The sequence below is a fragment of the Perognathus longimembris genome, chromosome 7 (genome assembly GCF_023159225.1).
Source record: "Perognathus longimembris pacificus isolate PPM17 chromosome 7, ASM2315922v1, whole genome shotgun sequence".
NCBI lineage: Eukaryota > Metazoa > Chordata > Mammalia > Rodentia > Heteromyidae > Perognathus > Perognathus longimembris.
In genome coordinates this window covers 72294340-72308061 of record NC_063167.1, presented here as the reverse complement: position 1 = coordinate 72308061, position 13722 = coordinate 72294340, and the positions used below count along the sequence as shown (strand labels likewise).

The following is a 13722-nucleotide window of genomic DNA, read 5'->3' as shown; positions in this document are numbered from 1 at the left end:
CAGGGAAGGGTTAAGAACTGGCCAGGCCCATGTCCACAGGAACAGGGCCTCTCTGTGTTGTGTTGCGGAGATGATGTTTTTCTCTGGCTCACTCATGTTCTGAGACCTTTGGCCCAGTTTTGGAGGCAGGCTGAGCCCGGCCAAGCCGAGGCGGGGCTTCCCTAGCCAGCAGCCCCACTGCTCTATAAAGCCCAACCCTGAATTGCTGGGCATCTTTCCCTAGGGCCTGGGGAACTGTCAGCTTTCTCCTCACTCCTGTGGACATGCAGCGCTTCCTGGCTCCCGCAAGGCAGGTCCTGCAGCTGAAGAAAGCTGTGCAGGATGCACCCCTCTTTGCAGCCCGCCTGCTCCCCTCAGCCCACCAACCGTGAGTCTCTCTCCCACAGACCCCCCTCTGCCACCTGCTGCCTGGGAAGCACCTCACAAGACAAGAAGCCAGGCCAGCAGCCGCCTCACCCCCACCCCCACCGTGGCCCCTCCTCTACCCCCAGCCTTTGCTAAGCCCCTCAATGCTCCACAGTTGCAGCTGAGGTGGACTGAAGTCACTGGAGAAATACCCAAAGGGAAAAAAAAAAGGGTTTTGGTACCTGTACTGGAACTTGAACTCAGGGCCTGGGCACTGCCCCTTAGCTTTTTTCGCTCAATGCTGGTGTTCTGCTATTTGAGGCACATCTCTATTTCTGGCTTTTTACTGGTTTATTGGACCTAAGAATCTTAGGGACTTTTCTGCCTCAGATCCCAGTGTTCTGAGTAGCTAGAAGCACAGGCATGAGCCACCAGTGCCCAGCCCAGAAGTGTATCTTTGAATCTAATTTTCTGAAAAAGGAGAGCTGAAATGTGAAGATAATGTGTGGGTGGGTGTTTACTCTTGTGTGCACATGAGCCTGTATAATTTGAATATGCACACTTCTTTTCTGTGTAAACATCCAGCTGTTGGGTCCAAGCCTGAACGTCACCAGGGATGATGAGACACAGCTGTAGTTAGTGCCTCCTCATACGCCTGTGTGATTATTGTGTGTGTGTGTATGTGTGTGTGTGCACGCGTGCGTGCACTGGTACTTAGGGATTTTGATCTGTCCCTAAGCTTTTTTGCTCAAGGCTGGTGCTCTACCATTGGAGCAACAGCTCCACTTCCAGTTTCTTGGTGGTTAATTGGAGGTAAGAGTGTCACAGACTTCCCAGCCTGGGCTGGCCTTGAACTGCAATCCTCAGATCTCAGTCTCCTGAGAAGCTAGGATTACAGGTATGAGTCACCAGTTCCCTATATGATTACCATGTCTCTAAAACATCCTTTGTACCACTAATTCTTTCTTTCTACTTGTACTATGTGTTCTGTGAATTCTGAATACTTAGGGAAATGACCTGCCTCCTGTCTTCCTGTGTATAGGACTGGTATACAGGTGTGGTCTTTAATCTTCTCATCTTCTTTATCTCCACCATCATCTACTCCCCACCCCCACTCAGTCTACTGTCTATAGATGCGAAGCCCCCAAGCTCAGAGCTGAACTTGTGCCTGTGTTTGAGTAGGTGTGAGGACATGCCTTCATTTGGATCAATAAACTAGCAGTTGGGCACTAGCTAAGAATCAAATCTCAATCCTCACCATCCCCTGACTTGTTTGGTCCAAACTCCTGGACATGTCACTCCTAAGTTCCTTGGTGTCCCCACTGCTGGTCCTGCTAATTGATGTGGGGAGTGATCTTTATGGGTCACCACCTCTCTTCCTGCCTCTCCCCTCTAATCCAAGCCACATGGGCTTAAAGTCCAAGCTGAGGATTCAGCCACTACTATGAAGCCTTTCTCAGCCTCCTGCCCGCAGACATTTTTGTCTCCTTTGAACTCCAGAGGAATCCGGCCCATATCTGTTTTCTGGTCCCCATCCTCCTCTTCCCTCACAGCTGGGCTGTGGTATTCATGTCCTTTCTCATCCTCAAGAACCTTGCCCTCTTCTGGGCATCTTCCCCAGCACAAGGAGACATGTGCTTCACATGTAGCATGCATTTAAGCCGACTATGAAACACAAGCTAGTCCCTGGAGGGTGGAAAGCAGCTGTCATCAGTGCCAGGGAAGCACAGCCTGGTGCACAAAGAGGCAAGATGGCCAGGACACGCCTAACTAGGTGCTCAGAAGTTTCTAGAAGCCTTTACCTGTCACCTGTCTTCAAGGCTCTGAAATCCACATCTAGAAATCATCCTCCCTCCCCAGACAATGCCGAAGGTTACCAAGTGATGGAGTCCCTGGCCTGTCCCCTTTGCCCTCAGATGTCCACCTTGGGACACGGGAGGGAGTCAGCTCAGGGTGCTCCCCACACTGGCTAGCCCTTAACTCCCAGATCCTGGGGAGTCCTCCACAAACATTTGAAGGCACCAACTCTGGTTCTACAGAGGCTACTCAACAAAGAGGGCGCACACATATGCTCCAAACCTTTCTTGTCAGAAAATGACAAGCATGTATCACAGCGGTTGGGACTCCATGGTGTTTATGGTGATCCTGAGCAGAACCAGCAGTATTGTAATACCTGACTTCAAGGAGACATGGACAGTAGGGGGCCCCTTTCCCCGGGGACTTTGGGACCAAAGTTAAGTCTTGTTAAGGCACCATAACAGTTACAGCATTGTGAGTGATAAGCTTTGCCTTAGATGAGATGGTTTTACAGGCTGCACAGTGCCGTGTATGTGAGAGGAAGCATTTGCCAGCTCCCACAGACAATGTGGGGTAGGACTCTGCAGCAGGCCCAGGTGAGTGGCCCAGTGTGCCCAGGGTGAGTTTCTGTTGATATCTGAGCATTGCACGGGACTGAGCTGTATCTGTGAGCTTGCACAGAGTATAGGTGTGAGCTGAAGGCCGTGGATGACTTTGTGGGACCTCTGGTGGCCAACGTGTTCAGTGCAGCCTGCCCACCTGCCTCTGGGACCTTCATGGGGGCCACCTTCTGAGATGGACACCTTACCAGATCCGTGGGGGCTGGGAAAGGATGGATTGGGCACCTGGCTGCTTCCTGGGTGGCCTCTATGTGCCAACCTACTCAGGAATGATAGTCTTTCTGTTTCTCAAAGCTGAAGCTGGGTAGGCGAGGCCTCCTGGCTTCTTAGTTCATCACAAAGATATAGGGAAGGGAAAATGAAGGAACAAAGAACACAAGAAAAGAAACCAGTAGAGAGATGGCAGACCTAATTTCAACTCTATCAGTAATTTCAATAAGTATCAATGAACTAAATTCTCCACCTATAAATACCAGTATTGTGGCCTGTTACATTTTTTGGCCCTTATTTCCTTTTTATCTAGAAGTAGAGCTTGAACTCATGTTTTTCCTTCCCATTTTTTGCTCAATGCTAGCAGTCTACCACTTGAGCTGAAGCTCCCCTTGCAACTTTTTGGTGTTTATTGGAGATAAGAGATTCTTGAATTTGTCTGCCCAAGCTAGCTTCTAACCAGGATCTTCAGATCTCAGCCTTTAGAGTAGCTAGGATTATAGGCATGAGCCACCAGTCTCCAGCTAACAACTCCTTCTCTTCCTCCTCTTCCACCTCTTCCTCTTTCACCTCCTCCTCTCCCTTCCCCCTCTTCCCCCTCCTCCTCCTCCTCCCTCCTCTTCTCTCTCCTCCTCCTCCTCTTCCCCCCATCTCCTCTCCCTTCCTCCTTATTTTTCTTCTGTTTCTAAGAGACACATGTTAAATATAAGACTCAGCAGTTGGACGTATAAAAAGACAGGATTACTAAGCAAACAAAAAGCCAGAATGTTACTGGAGCTATACTGACATCAGGAAAAGTAGCCTTTATGATGAGACTATAAAAATAAAAGAGTCAATTCAACAGATATAACCATGCTAAAGTTTTATTATTTGATAACTGAGTTTTATGATATACTGAAACACAAATTGAAGATTATAGGCCATTAGTGGAGTTATGATTGTTCTTTTTTTTTTAAGTAAAAAAAAATTTTTTTTGTTGGCCATGGGACTTGAACTCAAGGCCTGTCTCTGAGCTTTTTCACTCAAGGCTACTCCTCTACTTCTTAGAGCCACAGAGCTACTTCTGGTTTCCTGGCTAATTGGAATTAAGAGTTTCACTCATGAACTTTCCTGCCTAAGGCCAGCTTTGAACCAAAATCCTCAGATCTCACCTTCCTGAGTAGCTAGGATTATAGGTGTGAGCCCAAGCTTCATTCTTTTTAAGTAGTTGTGCAAAAGGGTTTCAACTCAACATGTCCATGTGATTATTCTCTCTCTCTCTCTCTCTCTCTCTCTCTCTCTAGGCTTTCCACAGTCGCTGCTGCCCCTTTAGCCAAAACAGATTCTTGGCCGAAAGACGTGGGCATCCTTGCCATGGAGGTCTACTTCCCGGCGCAGTATGTGGACCAGACCGACCTGGAGAAGTTCAACAAGGTGGAGGCGGGCAAATACACGGTGGGCCTGGGCCAGACGCGCATGGGCTTCTGCTCGGTGCAGGAAGACATCAACTCGCTGTGCCTGACGGTGGTGCAGCGGCTGATGGAGCGCACGCAGCTGCCCTGGGACGCGGTGGGCCGCCTGGAGGTGGGCACGGAGACTATCATCGACAAGTCCAAGGCCGTCAAGACGGTGCTCATGGAGCTCTTCCAGGACTCGGGCAACACCGACATCGAGGGCATCGACACCACCAACGCCTGCTATGGCGGCACTGCCTCCCTCTTCAATGCCGCCAACTGGATGGAGTCCAGCTACTGGGATGGTGCGCGCTGCCAGGGAGCCAGACGAGCCGGGGGCGGGCCGGGCTGAGTCCCATTGGGCTTTCTCCTTGCTTCCCCGGAAGCCAGCAGGGAAAGGATCACTCCTCCACAGGAGGAGTGGATCCTAAACCCCCAGCCTTGAACTGCTGAGGCTGCCTGCATGGCTGGTCGTCCAGTGCCCAGGCGTGGCCATGGAGATGTGAACGACCACGTGCAGGGTCGGCAGCTCACATCTGAGAAACTGCAGCCTCGGAAGGAGAGCACACGGGTGGCTCACACCTGCATTAGCTACTCAGGAAGCTGAGATCTGAGGATCATGGCTCAGGGCTGGGCAGGAAAGTCTGTGAAATTCTTTATTTTCAATTGATCACAAAAACTAAAAATGCTGGAAGTGGAGCTGTGGCTCAAGTGGTAAAGCCTGAAGAGAAAAAAGCTAAGGGCAAGCCTCAAGATCGACATATGCACATGTGCTTGCACGCACGCACGCACGTATGCATGCACACGCACACACACACATACACACAGAAAATTTCTGCTCGAACTGGTTTCACACTGTGATCCTCAGATTTCAGCCTCTGGAGTAGCTAGGATTCTAGGCATGAAGCTTGTTTGCTCAGGGTAGTAGCTCTACCACTTGAGCCACATCTCTGCTTCTGTTTTGTTTTGTTTTTTAATTTTTTTGTTTTGTTTTTGTGATTAACTGGAGGTAAGAGTCTCAGGGACTTTTCTGAATCTCGATCTGCGTATCTCAGTCTCCCAGTAGCTAGACTTAGAGACAGTAATCACCAGCACCTGACTTACTTTCTTTTTGATTTAAGTAGGAAACAGGATTATTTCTTAGTTCAGAATTACCGGGGGGTGGAGGGGGGCGGGTACACACTTATAACCCAGAAGTTGGGAGGCTGAGGCAGGACTAGCTTGGGTCTCAGGCTAGCCTGGGTTACGTGGAGAGACCCTGCCTTAAAAATGCAAACAAGAGAGTTGGCCATAAACAAGCACTGCCGATCCTCTGATGGTTGTGATGTGTGGCAATGTGTGACTGACCGCCAGTCCGGGGTGACGGTCTGCTCCCAGGACAGGACGCCTTGTCTTGTGTCCACAGGGCGCTACGCGTTGGTGGTCTGTGGAGACATCGCTGTGTACCCCAGCGGCAACGCCAGGCCCACGGGCGGGGCAGGAGCAGTGGCCATGCTGATCGGACCCCAGGCCCCTCTTGCTCTGGAGAGAGGTACGTGGTAAACCCTTCCCCAGGGGCTGCACAATTGGACCCAATCCCAGCTTGGCAAGGACGGAGTGTGCAAAAGTGTGATGGAGGAGGACGGGACAGGGCTGGCACACAGGGAGGTGGAGGGAGAAGAGAACCGGATCCCTGTGGATCTCAGAATTCCCGCTTCTACTTAGAGATTCACTACATCTGTGATGGGTGTGCAAAAGGAACTCGCAGCGCATTTGCATAATCTGACAAAGCGAGAGGCTGGAGCAGGCTCAGGTTTGGGAACCCCGTCTGGGAGGAAAGCCGAGAGGCTGTCCCCCAGTCACCCCATCCTGTCCGCTGCAGACCCTGAGCCCTCCCTTCCTTCCAGGGCTGAGAGGAACCCACATGGAGAACGCCTATGACTTCTACAAGCCCAATCTGAACTCGGAGTACCCGCTGGTGGACGGGAAGCTGTCCATCCAGTGCTACCTGCGGGCCCTGGACAGATGCTATGCGTCCTACCGCAAGAAAATCCAGACTCAGTGGAAGCAAGGTGCGGGATTAGCAGTGCAGAAAGTGGGGTTTGGCAAAGCCAAGATTTGCCCTGTACTTTCTCTTCTATGGAGAGGATGCATAGTCAGTGCTCAGGAGGCTGAGACCTGCCAGCACAGTTAGAAAAGCCCATGAGATTCATATCACCAGTGGGACAGCAAAAAGCCAGAAGTGGAGGTATGGTTCAAGTGGTAGAGAGTACCGGCTTGAGTAAAAAAGACTAAATGAGAATACTAGGCCCTGAGTTCAGGCCCCAGTACACACATATACTCTCTCTCTCTCTCTCTCTCTCTCTCTCTCTCCCTCTCTCTCTCACAGACACACACACACACACAAACACACACACGAACAGCCATAAGTGTGCTGGCTGGAGGGAGGGTCCAGCTCTGCAGGCCGCGGGCCCCAGTGCATGGTTATATCCAGAGAGAAGGTCTGGAGGTGCGGCAGCCCCCAGCTGCTTGTCTCTACTCTTCCTTTTCCAGCTGGTGTCGAGCGGCCTTTCACACTGGATGATATACAGTACATGATCTTTCACACCCCTTTCTGCAAGATGGTGCAGAAGTCGCTGGGACGCCTGATGTTCAGCGACTTCCTGTCCTCCAGCAAGGACACACAGGCCAGCCTGTACAAGGGGCTGGAGGCTTTCAGGTAGGCCTGCTTTGTGTGTGTGGGGGGGGGAGGGGGCTTGAGCCATGTGAGGGATGACTGAGGGGACTTTTTTTTTTTTTTTCATTTCTTGAGTCTGGACTTTATACTCCTGTGGGGAGGGGCAGGTTGGTGATACCCCAAAGTGAGCAAAAGAAAGAAGAGTTACCCTTAGGTGATTAGTGTGGTCACATCACCTGGCCTTGGAGATGGCATCTTGGGGGTGCATGGGAACTTACCTATATGTCTTGATCATGTGACTAAAAGAAACAACAAGGCTGGGCACTGGTGGCTCACCTCTGTAATTTTAGCTACCCAGAAGGCTGAGTTCTGAGCACTGTGGTTTGAACCCAGCCTAAGAAACAAAGTTTGTGAGACCACATAAAGCTAGAATAGAGGCTCAAGTCTTGAGCAGAAAAGCCAAGCAAGAGCACAAGGCCCTGAGTTCAAGCCCCAGTAGTGGCATGTGCGTGCACATGCACGTGCGCGCACACACACACAAATAATAATAGTAGCAACAAGAACAATATTGAAAAATATTTAACATTCTGGAGGAGGTACATATATTCTGAGTAAAGGAAGCACACTAAACAGGATGCATAGTATAATTTTATTTCTAATGTATGTGCATGCACAGGCATGTGCCCCAGCACTGGGGCTTGAACTCGGGGCCTGGGAGCTAGCCATTAGCTTTTCCAATCGTTTTCTAAGACCTTCAGATCCTTTCCACCAGATCTCTAGATCCTCCGATCTCAGCATCCCGAATAGCTAGATGGGAGCTTCTGGTGCCGGCTATTTCGAATTCTCTAGTAGGTGAACAAAAGATCCTTTCAGTATGGCCTCTTAGTGGTGGGACTGTGAGCTGAATGTTTTCCTTTTGAGTTTTTTGATGTGTTTCAAAGTATGGTTGTCAGTGACAAGGCAAGCCTTCTGTCTGGGAGCTATTTCTCCTTCACTTCTCTTCTGTCTTTCCCTTTCTGGTGCCTCACAGGGAGCTAAAGCTGGAAGAGACCTACACGAACAAAGATGTGGATAAAGCGCTTCAGAAGGCGTCCCTGGACATGTTCAACAAGAAAACCAAGGCCTCCCTTTACCTCTCCACCCACAACGGAAACATGTACACCTCCTCCCTGTATGGATGCCTGGCTTCGCTCCTGTCCCAGTGAGTAGCCAGCCAGGCCCACAGTCAAGGGAGGGAGGCAGGAGGGAGACAGGAGAAGGAAGACTTCAAAAGAGCATGTTTAGGCTGACTCCCTGTATTATAAATGAATGTCTCCAATGTCCAGGGATGCGCTAAATCTACTCAGGTCCAACCAGGAAGTGGCATGTGCATGTATTTTTGTGGCATCCATTTAAGATCTCTATACTTAGAAGAGCAACTAAGAGAGTAGAGCTTTAAACCTCACAGCCTGGGCTCAAATCTATTTACTATTAGCTCTGTGTGTGTGTGTGTGTGTGTGTGTGTGTGTGTGTGTGTGTGTGTGCGTGCATGTATGCTAGCCCTGGGATTTGTACTCAGGACCTCTTACTCTTGCTTAGCTTTTTCACTCAGGGCTGGTGCACTTGAGCCATACCTCTCCTGGCTTTTGCTGGCTAGTTGAGATGGGAGTCTTCAGATTTGTGGGCTTGGGCTGTCTTTGAACCTTGATTGCCCTATTTCAGCCTCCTGAATAAATAGGCTGGAGTCCAGTAGCTCACATCTATGATACTAAAAAACCTTAGCTTTGAAAAAATATTACCTAACTCAGGTCTGGGTCGCAGGGGCTGTGCCTATAATTCCAGTTAGTGGGGAGGTGGACATTAGGAAAATTCAGGTTCAAGGTCAGCCTCAAGTTAGCTAACAAGTTACCTAAATCAGGAGAAAGTTATTGTGACTCTACCTCAAAGAACAAGCCAGGCATGATGGCTCACACTTGTAATCCCATCTATCCAGGAAGCAGAGGTAGGAGGACTGAAGTCCTTGTCCATTTGAGCAAAATATGAAGGTCCTACATTAGTCCCTAGCCCTTTATTCTCTATTTTTCAGTAAGCGAAAGGCCCCAAGTTCAACAGAATCCCTGAGCTGCGTGGCAGTTCTTTCCCCCTCCCACAGCTTGGACAAGCAGTCTGTCTAAGGACATGGCGCTGAGCAAGGCTCACACGGTAGCTGCCATCTTTCTTGGGTTTGAGTTTGAGTGCATCGAGCTGCATGTAACACAGGAACACTACTTCCTGGTGAACTTGATCAGATGGTTACTGGTGGGACATGATTAAAAAGCCGCCCTTAGCCAGGTGCCAGCCGGTGGCTCATGCTATCATCCCAGCTGCTCAGGCTGCAGAGAAGTACAGATGACAGTTCAAAGCCAGCCTTGACTCTTATCTCCAAGGAACCACCAAAAAGCCAGAAGCAGAGGTGTAGCTAAAGCGGTAGAGCACCAGCCTTAAGTGAAAAAGCCCAAGGACAGTGCCCAGGCCCTGAGTTCAAGCCTCAGGATCGGCACACGCACCCGTGTGTATGTGCATGTGCACATGTGCGTGCGCGCACACACATCATCATTATAGTCAGTGGGGAGCCCTGAGTGGAGTCTGGGGTTCTGAGGTTCTGACCTCGGCTGGAACATACCTTACCAAAGGCACCTCATCCTCAGACGCCTACAGGGGTTCCCTTCGCAGCCCCCAATTCAATTCTGTTGTGTTTGTTTTGCCTTTTGTGTTCTGGACTCTGCCCCTCCCCCCTTTGCTTGCTCTCCTGTGAGGCTGCAGGAGTTACAGCTGCACTGTGGAGCTCAATCCAACCTTCAACTTCCACTCATGTCTCAGCTTCCCAAGTGCCGGGATTACAGGCAGGAACCACCAGGTCTGGCCTGCTGGTCTCCTCACGAGGTTCTCACTCCTGGGCTCTTCCGGCTGTCCCTCTGAGCAGCATGCTTAGCATGTATTTCTGGTTGCATGAGCCACACAGGGTTGAGTGCTCACTTGAGATGCAGACTGTAAGGATGATGCACTTTTTGATTTGCGTTTCTTTCCTCACAGCCACTCTGCTCAGGAATTGGCTGGCTCCAGGATTGGTGCCTTCTCCTATGGCTCTGGTTTGGCAGCAAGTCTTTTTTCGTTTCGAGTGTCCCAGGACGCTTCTCCAGGTGAGGGACTTCAAATCAAAGAATCATCTAGTGCTGGGCTTGGTGGCTTACACCTACGATCCCAGCTACTCAGGAGGCTGAGATCTCAGGGTCACGATTCAAAACTAGTCAGGGTAGGAAAGTCCATGAGACTTTTATCTCCATGGAACCACCAAAAAGCAAGAAGTAGAGCTGTGACTCAGATGGTAGAGTGTTAGCCTTGAGCACTAAACCTTAGGGACAGCACCCAGGTCCTGAGTTCAAGTCCCAGGACTGGCATGCACACAAAGAAATGGTGTGCTTGTGGATTTTGTTCATATTTGCACTGGCCTGCCCTTCCTTGGCATTCCAAGCTACACCCAACAGAACTCCCTGGGGTCTTGGCTGTCTGGCATGGGTGACAAGGACACCAAGGAAGTCTGAAATCTCCTTTCGCTCCCCAGGGTCCCCGCTGGACAAGCTGGTGTCCAGTGTGGCAGATCTGCCCAAACGCCTGGACTCCCGGAAGCGCATGTCCCCGGAGGAGTTCACAGAGATCATGAACCAGAGAGAGCAATTCTACCACAAGGGTAGGAGAGAGGACAGGAGGGGAGGGAAGGCCAAGGGAGAGGGCCAGAGGGGGAGGGGAGGCAAGGGGAGAGGGCAGGAGGGGATGGGAGGCCAAGAGTGGGAGAGGGAGGTGAGTCATCTCCAGCTCCCCTCTGGCAGCTGGGAGCGGGATTCATGTCATGGTGGGTTCAAGACTGTGATGAGATGAATGACAGGAGTGCAAGCTGGTTTAAACAGAAGCAGAGCTGGGAAGGGACAGCAGGAAGCAGGCCTCCCCCACCCCCATGCTGGCATCTGGGACAGTAAAGATGGAAAAGCAGATGAAAACTGCCCCTGAACTGAACGCAGACGGCTCACACCTGTGCTCCTAATCAGGAGGCTGAGATCTGAGGCGCAAAGTTGGAGACGCCCCGGGTAGACAAATCTGTGAAGCGCTTATCTCCAATTAACCAGCCCTGGCAGCTATGGCAGAGTCCCTGTTGTTACTGTTCCCTTCCCTAAGCTGCCTGGGTGACTGTTGTCCCTCCCTTCCACATCCCACAGTGAACTTCTCACCACCTGGTGACACCAACAACCTCTTCCCCGGCACATGGTACCTGGAGCGGGTGGATGAGATGCACCGCCGGAAGTACGCCCGGCGGCCCATGTGAGGCTGGTGAGTTGGGGTGGCTGGATGCCTGCCCTTGTACCTGACTCCATCCAGCCCAGACAGGACCCATAGCCTTCAAAGTGATGGAAGAGGCCCAGTGCCAGGGGCTCACACCTGCAATCCTGAGATAGGATGGCAGTTTGGAGCCAGCCTGGGCAAGAAAGTTCATGAGACTCATCTTCAATTAACCAGCAAAAAGTTGGAAGTGGAGCTGTGGCTCAAGTGGTAGAGTGCCAGCCTTGAGCATCGAAAGCAAAGGACAGCGCCCAATCCTTGAGTTCAAGCCAGAGAATGACTCTCTATTCTCCTTTCATAAACAGCAAAGAAAACTGCAGCCTGTGGTGCTCATTGCTCTAAAGCGATGAGATTGAGGATGGTGAACTGCTTCAGATAAAGATGACCAGTTTCAGAAAAGTGTGCATGTGTGTGCACATGTGCATATGCAGGGGTGAGCAGATTTTTAAGGAAGCAAGTGGTTGTGGGTTCCACTAGAGCAAAAAGCCCCTCTTGTGATTGGGGACTGGGTGACAATTCCTGTCACAAGATTCTCCTTCAGAAAAGCTGTGTGGCTGGGGATATTCGTGGTGGTGAATGAAGCTCTGGAGAGGAACATTAGTGGAGGAGGTTTGGGGTGGGAGGGGAAATGGCAGGAATCTTTTTTTTTTTTTTTTTTGGTGTCAGTAGTGGAGATTGAATTCAGGGCCTTATACTACTGTTTGGCTTTTTCACTCAAGGCTGGTGCTCTACCACTCAAGCCACACTTCCACATTTAGCCTTTTGCTGGTTAACTGGAGATAAACGTCTCATAGGCTTTCCTGCTTGGGTTGGCTTGGAACCATGACCCTCAGATTTCAGGCTCCTGAGTAGCTAGGCTTACAGGCGTGAGCCAGACACCCAGTCAGAATTCTTTATGGGATTTCCTTAAGGAAAAGCAAGCATTCAGAACTGCAGACACATAGTTCCTGAATCACAGGTGAGCAACTCAGATACGCCCTTGGTTAGTCCCAGACCACTGAGCTTTCACTTGGTGTCCCCTGCCAGCTGATATGCCCAGAGGAGAAGTTAGGGACAAGGGGCCTCCAGGCTCTCTCGGACCACTGAGCTTTCTCACTTGGTGTCCCCTGCCAGGCCGATGAGCCTGGAGGGGAAGTTAGGGACAAGGGGCCCCCCAGGCTCCAATGAGATCTTCATTTCTTCACTTTGCACAGGTGCTGGCACCGTCCTGCGAGAGGCATGGTAGCTGAGCTCTATCCACCCTTTTGAGCCTCAGTTGGGTCTCCAGGGTTGCTTCCCCTACCACAATGGCTGTCAAGGGCTTGTGGGGCTGCGGCTGGGGGGGTCCCTTTGTGGGGGGACAGGAGAGGCCTGTGCAAACACAGCAGAGAAGCTGTTCCCCTTGAGATCCAGATAAAGCTTATCATTTGTTACGGCTTGTTATTTTTATTATTAAACTTTGTGCCATTCTATATCTTGCTGATTTCTTAACATTTCTTGTGATGTGTGTGTGTGTGTGTGTGTGTGTGTGTGATGCTGGGGCTTGAACTCAGGGTCTTGCACTTTTGCATAACCTTTTCCCTCAAGGCTGATGCCCTACCACTGAGCAACATCCTCACATCTGGCTTTTTGCTGGTGAAAGTCCCATAGACTTTTCTGCTCTAGCTGGCTTTAAGCTGCCATCCTCAGACAGCAGCCTCTGGAGTAGTTGAGGATTACAGGCGTGAGCCACCAGCACCTGGCTTAGCCTCTTTCTTCTTTGGGTTACTTCATCTAGAATCTCACTAACTTTGCTCAGGTCAGTCCCCTCAGCTCCTCCTCTCTGGTAGCCAAGATTCCAGGCATGTATCACCATTCCCAGCTTGAGCTCCATTTTTAAGGGACTGTTGAACTTCCCCCATCTTGGCCTTCTCCCCAGCTACCAGTGGGCTCAGGTGATCTCGGCAGGTGCCACGTGAGGCACAGCTGTTTCTTCAGCTGGAGGAAGTGCGTCATGTGTTGTCAGAACACGCAGAACCCACACCTCGCTGTTGGCCAGTGGGGAAGAGCACAGAGGCTGTTTGCACCCACCAAGAGGCCTGTGGCCAAAGAACTGAAGGTCACCATGTCCCCTGGGCACTTCCCACATTTCACTTCAAACTTTTGCTTTTTGATGCCAGTCCTGGGGCTTGAACTCAGGTCTTGGCATGGTCCCTGAGCTTTTGTGCTCAAGGCTGGCACTTGACCACTAGGGCCATAGCTCTACTTCTGGCGTTTTGCTGGTCACGTGGAGAATCTTATGGACTTTCCTGTCCAGACCTGACTTCGAACCATGATCCTCAGCCTCCCAAGC

The 13722-nt window shown here is 50.8% G+C and overlaps 1 protein-coding gene across 1 annotated transcript; it reads left to right on the top strand.

Annotated features, from left to right (window-relative positions):
• Positions 1–208: 208 nt before the first annotated feature.
• On the top strand, positions 209–12862 carry Hmgcs2 (3-hydroxy-3-methylglutaryl-CoA synthase 2). The gene is made up of 10 exons (XM_048351885.1): positions 209–367; positions 4256–4710; positions 5811–5936; positions 6292–6456; positions 6938–7103; positions 8092–8262; positions 10113–10219; positions 10642–10767; positions 11291–11402; positions 12605–12862. The coding sequence occupies exons 1-9, from the start codon at positions 264–266 to the stop codon at positions 11395–11397; spliced, it is 1527 nt and encodes a 508-aa protein (XP_048207842.1). The 5' UTR covers positions 209–263; the 3' UTR covers positions 11398–11402; positions 12605–12862.
• Positions 12863–13722: the final 860 nt, after the last annotated feature.